This window comes from Microcaecilia unicolor, chromosome 11, assembly GCF_901765095.1.
Source record: "Microcaecilia unicolor chromosome 11, aMicUni1.1, whole genome shotgun sequence".
NCBI lineage: Eukaryota > Metazoa > Chordata > Amphibia > Gymnophiona > Siphonopidae > Microcaecilia > Microcaecilia unicolor.
In genome coordinates, this window is record NC_044041.1 from 36,544,631 (window position 1) to 36,559,670 (window position 15,040).

Sequence of the window (15,040 nt, forward strand, 5' to 3'; positions counted from 1 at the left end):
TAGGTCAATCTTAGAGACGGTCGTCCCCGGTTTTCGGCAATAATGGAAACCGCGGAGGCCCATCTAAAAAAACAACCAAATCTAAGGCATTTGGTCGTGGGAGGAGCCAGCATTCGTACTGCACTGGTCCCCCTCATATGCCAGGACACCAACCGGGCACCCTAGGGGCACTGCAGTGGACTTCAGAAATTGCTCCCAGGTGCATAGCTCCCTTACCTTGGGTGCTGAGCCCCCCAAACCCACTCCCCACAACTGTACACCACTACCATAGCCCTAAGGGGTGAAGGGGGGCATCTACATGTGGGTACAGTGGGTTTGTGGTGGGTTTTGAAGGGCTCACATTTTCCACCACAAGTGTAACAGGTAGAGGGGGGATGGGCCTGGGTCCGCCTGCCTGAAGTGCACTGCACCCACTAAAATTGCTCCAGGGACCTGAATACTGCTGTCATGGAGCTGGGTATAAAATTTGAGGCTGGCAAAAAAAAAATTAAATTTTTTTTTTCAGGGTGAGAGGGGGTTGGTGACCACTGGGGGAGTAAGGGGAGGTCATCCCCGATTCCCTTCAATGGTCATCCGGTCAGTTTGGGCACCTTTTTGAGGCTTGGTTATGAAAAAAAATGGACCAAGTAAAGTCGACCAAATGCTCGTCAGTGATGCCCTTCTTTTTTCCATTATCGTCCGAGGACGCCCATCTGTTAAGCACACCGCAGTCCCGCCTTCGCTACGCCTTTGACATGCCCCCGTGAACTTTGATCATCCCTGCGATGGACTGCAGTTCAGGGCGCCCAAAATCGGCTTTCGATTATGCCGATTTGGGCGACCCTGAGAGAAGGACGCCCATCTCCCGATTTGTGTCAGAAGATGGGGCGCCCTTCTCTTTCGAAAATGCCCCTGATAGCTTGTATTTTACAGGTAGGCAGAGTCTGGGCAGGGTTCTCATTAATGCATGTTCACATTTACAGCAACTCTAAATTATAGATGTCTATATTTGCAGTTATGCTAATATTCTATAAAGTAAAGTAGGCACTTACATTCCTTATAGAATAGGCTTCTACCATTTATAGCATTACCTCCTATATGGGGTCTACAGTTTGCTTAATATACATCCTTTTAGCAATCATTAGTTTACTGTTTCTAAAAGCTGCAGCAGTAAAAATTGATTCTGTAACTTTCCTTCCTGAAAAGGAAAGACTCACACTCACACCTGCTTTGGGCTAATAATGATCACAAGACAAAGTTTGCACTTCAAAGTCCTATGCTAGATTTTTTTTTTGAGGGGGTGAGGATAAAAACAATGTAAAAATTCACTCTGATACCATTTCAAAATGACCCAAGAATGTAACTTCAGCTAGCAATAGTGCAGTATTTTCTATTAATAATTTCACTAACAAAGACTTCTATAACCACTGTGAACTAATCCTGGGTATTCAATGACTTGGGTGAATCTTTTCATAAAGGCAGTTAATATATTCCACTAAATTGACAGTGAAGATCCAGGTATGTACACTGACCCTAGTGGACTGAATATTGCTGCTAACTGGTTAAGTTGTAGCTCTGGCCAAACTCCCCCCCCCCCCCCCCCCCCGGGTAGATGGAATGAGGAGAAATGTAGAGCTTAGGCCTCTTAGAATGGCATCATGTGGCTTGGGTTTTTTAGGGGGAAGTTATCAATGTGGGCTACCATTAATATCAGCATGACTTGTAAAATAACCCAAGTCCCATTTTATGCAGTGAGATCTGATTACTAATAATCCAGTTTAATAGTAGCATAACCTGTTTTAACAATAGCCCACTTTGCTAATTTTCTCCCCCTTAATTAAAGAAAAAAATGTTTCTAGAAATCAAAATCACTGCTATATGTAATAAGTGAGCCAAGTGTAGAGAAATCAAGCCATTGTGACATCACTGATGAGGTTGGTTCTTAGGCATTGATGGAATGAGGCATTATGACATCACAATATCAGCTCTGATTACCAGAGACTGAAACTCTTCATACTAAGGGGAGAAACTATTATGGGCTTCCGATAAGATGAGCTATTTTAGCACAGGTTCCATTTTATGCAATGAGACCTAGTTACTAATAACCTGGGTGAACAGTAAAATAATACTTTTTAACAGTAGCCCATGTTGATAACTTCCCCCCGTCATGAAATGCCTAGCCACCCGTCTGGGGATACCCCACAGCCACTTGGTCTATCCCCAGAACAGCTCAGGTCCATCTGCACCTGCCGCTTGTGCTCTACACTAGCACCCTCCTCCCACCACCTGGGTCACAACCGCCTCTGGGCAAGTCTCCCGCTCTCACTGATTTTCTAGGTTACTGGAGTCACACTCCCAGTGCAGTTCCCAGAAAGCTACTACTACTACTACTATTATTTAGCATTTCTATAGCTGTACAAAGCGTACGCAGCGCTGCACAAACATAGAAGAAAGACAGTCCCTACTCAAAGAGCTTACAATCTAGTAGACAAAAAAATAAAGCAAACAAATCAATTAATGTGTAGAGGAAAGAGGAGGGTAGGTGGAGGCGAGTGGTTACAAGTCAAAAGCAACGTTAAAGAGGTGGGCTTTCAATCTAGATTTAAAGATGGTCAAGGATGGGGCAAGATGTAGGGGCTCAGGAAGTCTAGTCCAGGCATAGGGCGCAGCAAGACAGAAGGAGCGAAATCTGGAGTTGGCAGTAGCGGAGAAGGGAACAGATAAGAAGGATTTATCCAGGGAATGGAGTGCACGGGAAGGGGTGTAGGGAAGCACAGACCCAACACACAAACCATCAGGATTCTTTAATCAGTTCAAACAGGCAAGCAAACAAACAAATGTGTTTATTCTCAGAACTTGGGCAGAAAATGTACAAACAATAACAGGTAACTGAAATATGGATCAATTATAACACTAACTAAACATTTAATTTAGCAGTTTACAGGCTTAAAACACACTATTCCATCACACCCCCCCCCCCCTTTAAATCCTCAGTCAAAAGATGTAGTTTCAGAATGATACAAATACAGTAACTGCAAAATACACATAAATCCGTTTGTTTTCCTGAAAGGTAAATCCAGCCGTAACAGTTGTAATAAAGCCCCAAAAATGAGTTTAGTTTCCTCTGCCCTACTGGTCACTTGTTTAGGCTCTTGATTTTGTCAGATTTGTAGAGAGCTGATTTGTGTTGTCAGCTAAGTTGAGAATGTTTTGTCTTTCAGGTTATACCTAAATCTGGTGCTTGGGAATATGAATGTGATTCTTCCTACTAATCAGGCAAAGTAAGTCTCTCTCTAAAATAATCACCTCAATAAATGTTTTTTTCTGATTTGTTTTTTTTAATTATGTTTGCAAAACAGAGCTTTCTAAAGATTAGATTTGTCTTGTTTTGCTTCCTGTGACTTGATTCAGTGTAGTGTCGACACTAAAAATGAGGCCGATGCTGGCAGAGTGCCATGCCCTAGACTTGGGTTCAGATTCCAGCTTGAGCCTTCCATTCCTAGGATCAGCCAGGGCTGGGTGGGGGGCATTGGTTTTCAGCCCAGTCTTCTGTTTTTGATGAAGGGTCCCTGATTACAGGGTTTTAGGACAAGAATGGTGTGTGGCCTTCAAATAGCTTACTGCAGGATGCCTGCGCTAAGTTCCAAATCAGTGCATGCTAACCACGCACTAAAAAATATTTTAACATTTTTTGTTGGAGGGGACATGTCTTGCTCAAGGTCACAAGAAGCTGCAGTGGATTTTAACTGGGCTTCCTGATTCTCAGCCTGCTGCTTGAACCATAGGCAAGTTCCTCAGTTCAGGTTGTGGTTCACAGCATTGGGTGTTTCTGAGAATCCTAGTGACACCTTTAGCAAAGTAGCCTCCTGGTCTCTCAAACTGCCCCCTTCTTCCTCGGTGGTGTACCTTTTTATGTTTCAGCAATTTTTTATTGATGAGGTCACATGGTATACGATTCCATCTCAGTCAATATAAATCGTATAACAGCAAAGTCTAGTACATATTACTAAACCGGAAATGTCCATCATCAATGTTTTCCAAACTTTTCTCCCCTATCCCTTCCTTCTTGTCTACTCCTGTATCTATAATGTGTACATATATAATTACTGTGCAGTTGCATAACTATTAACAATAAACTTTTATATGAAACTCCAATATTTATAACTCGTGTTTTACTCAGTGTATTATCCCAACAATATTTACTGGTGGGTCCTCTTAATGTGCTCCTTCAAAGGATTGTTCTCCCATCTAATAATACACATGTCCCTCTATTATGCATTGAACATTACCCTTCCCACTGGTGGTGTACCTTTTTAAAAACTTCTGAATGTCACCAGCAGTGAATACTAACGCTGTTTGCACCGACTCCAGAGCCTTCCCTCTGACACAGTCCCACCTATGCAGAAACAAGAAGTAGTGTCAGAGGGACGGTTTGGGGGCTGGTGACCTCTGGAAGCGAGTAGAAACTTTTAAAAGGTACAGCCTCTTGAGGGAGGAGGGCGGTGGTTTGAGAGACAAGGAGAGACGCCAGATTGCCAGTGGGGGAGGAGAGGAAGAGATGCTATATGATCCAGGGTTCCACATTAGGAATCACCACCCAGGAATGGATCTAGGTATCTTCCTGGATAATATGTTGGCATCTTCTGCTCAGTGTGTGGCAATGACCAGAAAAACAAACAATGTTAGAAATTATTAGGGCAGGAATAGAGAATAAAACAAGGCCTCTATATCACTCCTTGGTCCGCAATTTTGGTCACTGTATCTCAAAAAAGATATAGCTGAATTAGAAAAGGTACAGAGAAGGGCGACCAAAATGATCAAGATGGCATTTTAACTTGCTCCTTTTGTTTTGTGGATTGCAGTGGCATATTATAAAAATGCACTTGCCTTTTTTATTATTACTATTTCACAGAGAGGTATTGAATAATGAGGGAAAGGCATCCTTCATACAGAAGTTCTGTCCAGTGTCAGTCTAAATGTACCAGCTGGGTGATGATGGCACAAGGAAAGCAAGTTTGGTCCAGTGAAGACTAACTCAAAATAACCTGGTCCTTAGCTGGGCCCTAGTATTGCCATATTGAAAATGTGACCATATCATGCCTCTGTGGTTATGTTCCACTAAGTTAAACCATTAACTGGTTTTCTTGAAGGGATTATATAAACTTTGGATGCATGACTTGGGACACAAACATACACTTATTTATTCAATATCACAATTTCTCATGTATAGCCACAAAACAACCTTTAAGGGTGGATAGTGTTCACAATGAGCTCCTTTTTATTATCAAATAAGAGGTAAGAATTTTCAGTTTTGGCACAGTACAAGTCATCACAAGAAAAAAATATAAGGAAACCAATGGACTGCATTAGGGGCTTATAGCCTATTTAGTTATATTTCAACAAATAAGAGATCTGCATGAAACCAAATATTTATTTTTATTATTTTGACTTGTAAAACCACTTGTCCCTGAAACATGCTCAAAACAGAATAATCCATTTGTGCATCTAAAATGTAAAACTCGACAAATGAGATGAGGTGAAGATGTGATTCCCGTGTGCTCCAATAAAAGGAGAGTTTAATTTTACCTCAATTTTATTTCAGTATAGTCCATCTTTATAACACCAGGCTTCCCAAGGCAGATTGCAACAACAGTTAAGATGAACCCACCAGGAAACAGGATATCCTTACTGAAATTTGGCCATATATTACTGCAATGTATAGAACAGTGTAGAAAAATGAGCACATAATACAGAGTTTATGACTGCTATTTCTACCAGCTGCAATAATTTTTAAGCTGTGTTAGTGATACTCAATTTTTATTTCATATTTATATCTAGATATGGGAAATTTTCAAATAAATTAAAAACCTGTCAAATAAGTAAAAAATAAAAATCTTATGTCTTCCATCTTTTAAGGCACTGCCTATCCAACTGGGACAGATTTAGACTTTTTGCTATTGTTTTCAATAGCGTTTGCTATTGTTTTGGGTGAACCAGTGTGTCTGCAATCTCCACCTTTTGCCAGCAAGCTCTGGCTACTGGTATCATCCCATATAATGAGCTAGTTAGGCACATTCCGTTTCCTGTATTTTTATCCAACCTCCTTGAATTTTACAATTTTTTTTTTTTTAGAGGACAACCATTATTCTTAGTCTGCACATTTTTTTTAATGTAGGGGAGATTTGATCTTCTCCTACCCTTGCAAGTCTGTTAAAAAAATAAGTGAAATAACTCATAAGATTCCCTTTTAAAATCTGCTGACCAGTGTCAGAAGGATCTCTTAGTCATAGTGTGTTCTTAAGCCAGCTACCCCAGCTTCATTCCTATTCTCTGCAGGAAAAGCAACTGTTGAAAGAATGGGTATTCCGTTTGAAAGGGTGTTTTTTCCAGACCTAAATATAAAAATTTCTTGACTTTATCATTATTGTGCATGCAGTTGAATTTCATAGACCAAAGAAAAGCAATTTACTTGCTGATTTGTTGATGTCAGTGACTTTAGGAGCCTTTGGTTCTGTTTTTATGGATAGCCAGCAGGGGGAGCTGTGGGTCTTTGCATCTGACACTGCTTATTCTTTTGGGCACAGCTGTTCTGCTTGCTCTTGTTGGTTTCATGTACAGTTGGAATTTGTGGCACCTGTGGCCTATGGCATCATGAACTTTCACTCACAGCTGTCCTGCCCCCTCCCCCCCTCCCATATTTTATCAACTGAGATCATTTTTCATGCACCTTTTCTGACTCCATGTGCAGTTTTTCTTGAAGTTAGTCATCCTTATTTTCTGTCTTATCTGTCTATATGTCCCACCTCCACTTACACATTATGGCATAGTATGTGACTTACAATGTCAACACATCACACACAATTTAATAGAGAGCATAAGGTGTATTTGAATATTTTTTACTGCTGTAATTGTCTATTCCTTATCAGGGGCGTAGCCAGACTCTGGCGGGAGGGGGGTCCAGAGCCCAAGGTGAGGGGGGCACATTTTAGCCCCCCTCCGGTGCCGCCGACCCCTCCCGCCATTTTTAACCCCACCGCCACCACCACCTTTGACACCCCCCCCGCCGCCAACCCTTTTGACCCCCCTCTTCCTGCTGCCGCCAACCCTCCCCCGCTGCCGCCGTCGGGTACCTTTGCTGCTGGGGATCCCCTTCTTCGGCGCGGCCACGTTGCTGATCTATAAAGGCAGGCGTCTGTTTCTGTGAGTCTGATGTCAGACTCACAGAAACAGAAACCTGCCCTTGCAGATGAGCAACGAGGCCGCACCGGAGAAGAGGACTTCAGCTGGCGGGGGTTGGGGACCCCCGCCAACAAAGGTACCCAACGGCGGCGGGGGAGGGTTGGCAGCAGGGGGGCCAGGGCCAAATCTACGGGGGCCCATGCTCCCGTGGCCCCATGTAGCTACGCCCCTGTTCCTTATGTCCAGCTTATTCTCGCTTATTCTTATTCTTTCCACCACTTTGGCTAAATTTCTTCAAAAAGGCAGTATAGGTTATAATAAAATAATGCTCCCCGCTACTTAGCAGACTGACCTTTTGTCAAAATCCTGTGAGCAGATGATCAAAAATAAACGTGAACGCTAAAGACCATTAGTGCCATACTAGCACTCACACTCACCAACGTGGGATGATCAGCGGGGTTACCACTGTAAACAGCGAGCGCGCCAGACACCTGCGCAAACAGCAAGTAAATGTAGTCAATCTCATGTAAATAAGGCCATTTCCTATTTTTCCTAGATAAAAAAAAAAATAGCATTGCAATGAACAGAGGTGTTGAATGGTGTTAGACAGAAAACGCCGCAAAATAACACTAGGTCATGGCTGGCGTTACTGTCGAACAGGTCCCATCAGAACTAAAAAAAAAAAAAAAAAAGTTATATGTATGTAAATTACCTCCTTTCTCTCCACACGAACGATGGGTTTACTCAAATACACGTCTATTCACTTACCTCAAACTGGTCTATGATGCGATAAAAAAGCTCGAAGGAAAGCACTACAAGCACAGTCAAACGAGGTACAAAGCCGATGCAAAGAACGCAAAAACTAGGGTCATCTATAGAACTACAGGGCAAGCTAGGTTTTACGTTATTTTCAGACAGCATTTTCTGTCGCACTTTACGGCAGGGTGCACTTTACGACACACTAATGAGCTGTCCTACGCAAGGACGCACACAATGGCGCTCCCTACCTATGCACATGCTCATTGTTCATGGCTTCTCTTAGCGCATCATACTAGTGCGCATGCGCCCTGGCGCTTAGCATATTTTATCACGCTGTTTAGAGGGGGGTTAGTGCTACTACAGCACTGCGTATATCTGCATATATTATCTCTGATGATGACTGTGCTTTGTTTTACAGCGCTCCTACGATTGTTACCTTTTGCCTAGGTTTTTTGCCCTCGATATGTACAGAACGCTGTGAAGCTATGTGATTACCACTCACATGGACTCCTGAAGCAGGCCTTTGCGATCGAAACACAATTTCATGTCAAGTCCATTTTTTACTTTGCATAAGAACTTCTGGTGTGAACCTTTGAGTCCATTGGACTTTTGCTTGTGTCATGTCACCCCCGCTATGTTTGCTCATCTTGCTGCCGTTGTGCGGAGGACTTTTGTTCTTCTGTAGTTGTCATTTGATATAATATTTAACCATCTCGCTGACCTCATGTGCACCTTTCTTTAAATTAGTCACCTTATTTTCTAACGCCTCTTACTCTCTTACCTGTCTATATGTCCATCTTTGCTTATACCCTATGCTGTCTATTAAAATGTTTTATTACCTATTGAGTTGACATTGTAAGTAGTGTACTATGCCATACTTTACATAGTAACATAGTAGATGACGGCAGAAAAAGACCTGCATGGTCCATCCAGTCTGCCCAACAAGACAAACATGTGTAAACCTTACTTTGATTTGTACTTGCCTTATTCAGGGCACAGACCGTACAAGTCTGCGCAGCAGTACTTCCCGCCTCCCAACCACCAGTCCCGCCTCCCATCACCGGCTTTGGCACAGACCGTATAAGTCTGCCCTCCACTATCCTCGCCTCCCAACCACCAACCCCTCTTCCCCCCACCTGCTCCGCCACCCAATTTCGGCTAAGCTTCTGAGGATCCATTCCTTCTGCACAGGATTCCTTTATGCATATCCCACGCATGTTTGAATTCCGTTACCGTTTTCATCTCCACCACCTCCCGCAGGAGGGCATTCCAAGCATCCACCATCCTCTCTGTGAAAAAATACTTCCTGACATCTTTCCTGAGGCTGTCCCCCTTCAACCTCATTTCATGTCCTCTCATTCTACCGCCTTCCCATCTCCGGAAAAGATTTGTTTGCGGATTAATACCTTTCAAATATTTGAACGTCTGTATCGTATCACCCCTGTTCCTCCTTTCCTCCAGGGTATACATGTTCAGGTCAGCAAGTCTCTCCTCATACGTCTTGGAACGCAATTCCCGTACCATTCTCTTAACTTTTCTTTGCACTGCTTCCATTTTTTTAACATCCTTCGCAAGGTACGGCCTCTAAAACTGAACACAATACTCCAGGTGGGGCCTCACCAACGACTTGTACAGGGGCATCAACACTTCCTTTCTTCTGCTGATCACACCTCTCTCTCTACAGCCTAGCAACCTTCTCGCTACAGCCACCGCCTTGTCACACTGTTTCGTCGCCTTCAGATGCTCCGATAGTATCACCCCAAGATCCCTCTCCCCCTCAGTACCTATCAGACTCTCACCGCCTAACACATAAGTTTCTCTTGGGTTTCTACTCCCTAAGTGCATCACTTTGCATTTCTTCGCATTGAATTTTAATTGCCAAACCTTAGACCATTCTTCTAGCTTCCTCAGATCCTTTTTTATGCTTTCCACTCCCTCCCGGGTGTCCACTCTGTTGCAAATCTTAGTATCATCCGCAAATAGGCAAACTTTACCTTCTAACCCTACGGCAGTGTCACTCACAAATATATTGAACAGAATCGGCCCCAGCACGGATCCCTGAGGCACTCCACTACTCACCTTTCCCTCCTCCAAGCGAACTCCATTTACCACCACCCTCTGGCTTCTGTCCGTCAACCAGTTCCTAATCCAGTTCACCACTTCGGGACTTTGTTATTTGAATATTTTTACTGCTGTAATTGTCTATTGCTCATGTTTGATTTATTCTTACTGTACACTGCCTTGAGTGAATTCCTTCAAAAAGGCAGTAAATAAATCCTAATAAATAATAGTAAACATAGTAGATGACGGCAGAAAAAGACCTGCACGGTCCATCCAGTCTGCCCAAGAAGATAAATTCATAAGTGCTACTTTTTTATTTGTACTGTCCTCTTCAGGGCACAGACCGTACAAGTCTGGCCAGCCCTATCCCCGCCTCCCAGCCACCAACCCCGCCTCCCACCACCAGCTCTGGCACAGACTGTATAAGTCTGCCCAGCACTATCCTCGCCTCCCAACTACCAGTCCCGCCTCCCACCACCAGCTGTGGCACAGACCGTAGAAGTCTGCCCAGCACTATCCCTGCCTCCCACCACCAGCTCTGGCACAGACTGTATAAGTCTGCCCAGCACTATCCCTGCCTCCCACCACCGGCTCTGGCACAGACCGTATAAGTCTGCCCAGCACTATCCCCGCCGCCCAACCATCAGTCCCGGCACAGACCGTATAAGTCTGCCCAGCACTATCCCCGCCGCCCAACCATCAGTCCCGGCACAGACCGTATAAGTCTGCCCAGCACTAGCCCCGTCTCCCAACCACCAGCTCTGCCACCCATTCTAGGCTAGTAGTAGCAGTAAGTTAATCGCCATCACAAACTAGGGAGAATCTAGAAATAGTTTTCATAGTCTTATTAGGAATCAAGTCCTATGTGCTATGACTACTGCTTTTAAAACCAGCTGTTTCAGTAGTATTTTATTTATTTATTAGGATTTGTTTACCACGTTTTCACTCAAGGTGGTGTACAGTAAGAATAAATCAAACATAAGCAATAGACAATTACAGCAGTAAAAATATGCAAATAATACAAAGCATGGCATAGTATACTACTTACAATGTTAACACAATACATAATAGAACATTTTAATTGACAGTGTAGGGTATAATTTATTTATTTATTTGCTGCATTTGTATCCCACATTTTCCCAACTCTTTGCAGGCTCAATGTGGCTTACATTATGCCGAAATGGCAGTAGCCAGTTCCGGAGAAGAAATACATATTATTCAAGTACAAATGATATGAGGTACATTAGAAGTAAATGTATAGATAATACATTTCAGGAATTTGAAATCAAGGGTAATGTATAACGTTCAGTAAAGAAAAAGAAATTAAAGTAATCAAATAGAAGAGTTCACTGTTAACTTGTTCTGATTGGGTTTAGATGTCAGGTCATTTCTGAAGGATCCTTTTGGTAATTCTTTTTGAACAATTTAGTCTTTAGTAGTTTCCGGAAGGGTGTCAAATCATGCGTCGTTTTTATGGCATTCGGCAGTGCATTCCATAGTTGTGTACAGATGTAGGAGAAGCTAGATGCATATATATGGAGTGGAGGAGTGGCCTAGTGGTTAGGGTGGTAGACTTTGGTCCTGGGGAACTGAGGAACTGAGTTCAATTCCCACTTCAGGCAGCTCCTTGTGACTCCGGGCAAGTCACTTAACCCTCCATTGCCCCATGTAAGCCGCATTGAGCCTGCCATGAGTGGGAAAGCACAGGGTACAAATGTAACAAAAATAAAATAGATACTATTGGAGATTCTACATGGAATGTTGCTACTATTGGACATTCTACATGGAATGTTGCTATTCCACTAGCAACATTCCATGTAGAAGGCTGCGCAGGCTTCTGTTTCTGTGAGTCTGACATCCTGCACGTACGTGCAGGACGTCAGACTCACAGAAGCAGAAGCCTGCGCGGCCACATTGGTGATCTGCAAGGGCTGACCTCTACGTGGAATAGAATCTCAAATAGTAGCAACAGTGGAGGAGTGGCCTAGTGGTTAGGATGGTGGACTTTGGTCCTGGGGAACTGAGTTCGATTCCCGGCACAGGCAGCTCCTTGTGACTCTGGGCAAGTCACTTAACCCTCCATTGCCCCATGTAAGCCGCATTGAGCCTGCCATGAGTGGGAAAGCGCAGGGTACAACTGAACCAAAAATAAAATAGATACTATTGGAGATTCTACATGGAATGTTGCTACTATTGGACATTCTACATGGAATGTTGCTATTCCACTAGCAATATTCCATGTAGAAGGCTGCGCAGGCTTCTGTTTCTGTGAGTCTGACGTCCTGCACGTACGTGCAGGACGTCAGACTCACAGAAGCAGAAGCCTGCGCGGCCACATTGGTGATCTGCAAGGGCCGACTTCTACATGGAATGTTGCTAGTGGAATAGGCACAGGCAGCTCCTTGTGACTCTGGGCAACTCACTTAACCCTCCATTGCCCCATGTAAGCCGCATTGAGCCTGCCATGAATGGGAAAGCGCGGGGTACAAATGTAACAAAAATAAAAAATATTGATTTCTATTTAAGTCCTTTACAACTGGCAACACAATATGTAATTCCTCAATAATATTTTCTTCTGTGTAATGAAGAGACATAGTTTGGGTTGTTGGTGGGTTTTTCAAAGAATAAATATGACCGTATGCTTCATGCAAGCAAACGGTGTTTGATTAAGCCTTCCCCCCCCCCCCCCCCTGCAGTCTGTTTCCCTATGCGAAGCATGCATGTGTTGGTCCTGTAACCCAGCTGTTAAGCATACAACCATGAAACCTGAGATCCATGAGGTTTTCAAAGTCAAATGCCATTCCTGCTGTGCCAACCCAGTGACCTTGAATTAAATTAACTGCATTTCCTGTCCTCTGAGAGATCTGTGCCTTTACAAAGGTAACCTGTGAACATCACTTCAGAAATGCTAAAGAAGGGGGGGGAAGGTGGACCATTGAGTGAAATCCTTTGTGCTTCAAGCACTGTGTAAGACGTTTTTGGTAAACAGTGAGGTGTATTTTCAAAGCACCGTTACATAGTAACCATTGAACTCTGTAAGTCTAAGTGCCTCAAAAATTAGCAACAGTGTAAATATTTAGATGGTTGGAGCCATTTTCATATTAGATACATAAAGTTTTTTTTAACAGACTGAGGTCTCTATTTAAACCACCTCTGAAGTCTTGTGCTGTTTTCGACATGCCATGAAAAAGTCCATCTGCTGTGGGCACGTTAGTTTTGTCTTTTCTGAGTGTATCATCTTTCCCTCCCCACCCCCACCCCCGTTGATCTTCTTTGAGAGCTTTGAAAACCTAGATAATTCTTATCATTGTTTCCTTGAATCCCAATGCTGGAGTTCCTTTTATTTTTTTATAGTCATTTTAATCAATAAAAGAAAAACATCTTACTATATCAAACTGATACCATACCAGACACTGCGTATCTACCACAGAACTCCCCTTATTCCCAACCGCCCCTCCAGCCAACAATGAAAAATACAGACCCACCCCCCAACAAAGCACCACTACGTTGTTAGTTCCTTTTATTTTTATTTTTTAAAATATTTTTTATTCATTTTAAACAGTTACAAATATAAGCTTCATTCTTGCAAAAAAAACCCCAAAACTATTATAAAACAATAACACACCATTTCTCAATTCTTACAGCAATTAGGTTTGTTATCCCAAATGTCGCCACCCTCCCACCCCCCTGGGTCAAAACAGCATTGAACAACGTTAAATCCCTTTCCATCGTTCATATGGATTCCAAATTTTCTGAAATTTTTGTAAATGTCCTTTTCGGATAGCTGTCAGACTACACCACATCTACCAAATGTCGAAACTATCTTCCACCACCTGAAGTTTAGGAACCTCCTTCTGCCTCCAAGCTTTGCCTAGAGCCAACTTAGCTGCACCCAGAAACTGGATAGCCAGTTTGACAGTGTATGGGGCTCTTTTCAGCTCAGTTCCTTTTATTTTTGAGTTTCACTTCTTTACCACCATGTGAACAGTGACCCTAATAAAATACAAATGTTTGCTTTAAAGGCCAGCTTAGCAGTGCTAGAAGGGATCTGGGGGATGGGGGGTGGGTGGGAAGGAGTTGATTCAGTTCCTGCAGTGCTGAGGGTGCTTCTTGGAGAGGAGAGTTGTCTACAGCCATCCATCTATGCTGTGTATAGAGAGGGGGTGAAGATAGAGGTAGCAAGAGAGAATAGAAATTCAATTCAAACTTCTCTTACTGACCTACAAGTGCATTCACTCTACCACTCCCCAGTACCTCTCCACTCTTGTCTCTCTCTATGCCCCCCCCTCGGGTACTCCGTTCCGTGGATAAATCTCTCTTGTCTGTCCCCTTCTCCTCTACTGCTAATTCCAGACTCCGTTCCTTTTGTCTCGCTGCTCCCCACGCCTGGAATAGACTTCCCGAGCCTGTACGTCTAGCCCCGTCTTTGGCTGTTTTCAAATCCAGGCTAAAAGCCCACCTCTTTGACGCTGCTTTTATCTCCTGACCACTACTCGCTTGCCCTGTACCCTTTTATCCCTCTTTAATTTCCTTGCCTCTTGCTTGTTCTGTCTGTCTGTCCTATTTAGATTGTGAGCTCTTTGAGCAGGGACTGTCTCTTCATGTATGGTGTACAGCGCTGTGTATGCCTTGTAGCGCTATAGAAATGATAAGTAGTAGTAGAATAGAAAACGCACACAAAAAAAGAAAAACGAATCATGTCAAGCCCTCCAGGTCATACAGACTGGCTTGGAAGTTCTTTTATGATCTTTACATAGTAAGTGACGGCTGATGAAAGACCTAAATGGCAGGGGTGTAGCCAGACCTTGATGGGAGGGGGGGGGGCACATTTTGGCTCACCCTCCTGCCGCCACTTCCGCCCCCACCGCTACCTCCCTTCTGCCGTTGCTTCTGCCCCTCCCTCCCCCGCCACCACTACGAAGGTACTTTGGCTGGCAGGGGTCCCCAACCCCCACCAGCTAAAGCATTTGTCCAGCGCTGGTCTCACATTGCCTGGCGCCCTGTTCTGGTTTCAGTTGCTGTGCACGCTCGTTTTAATGAAACTGAGCATGCGCAACTGAAA

General features: G+C 43.6%; 1 protein-coding gene across 2 annotated transcripts in view; it reads left to right on the forward strand.

Moving 5' to 3' along the window:
- TMEM120B (transmembrane protein 120B) overlaps window positions 1–15,040 on the forward strand; it is a 78,280-nt gene that overhangs the window by 29,337 nt on the left and 33,903 nt on the right. For both annotated transcript variants that reach the window (XR_003943848.1, XM_030219460.1), the window contains exon 4: window positions 3,201–3,260. Coding sequence is in view for 1 of the 2 variants with exons in the window: in XM_030219460.1 (XP_030075320.1) it covers window positions 3,201–3,260 (60 nt within the window). In the remaining variant the exon portion in view is untranslated. The remainder of the gene's footprint in view (window positions 1–3,200; window positions 3,261–15,040) is intronic.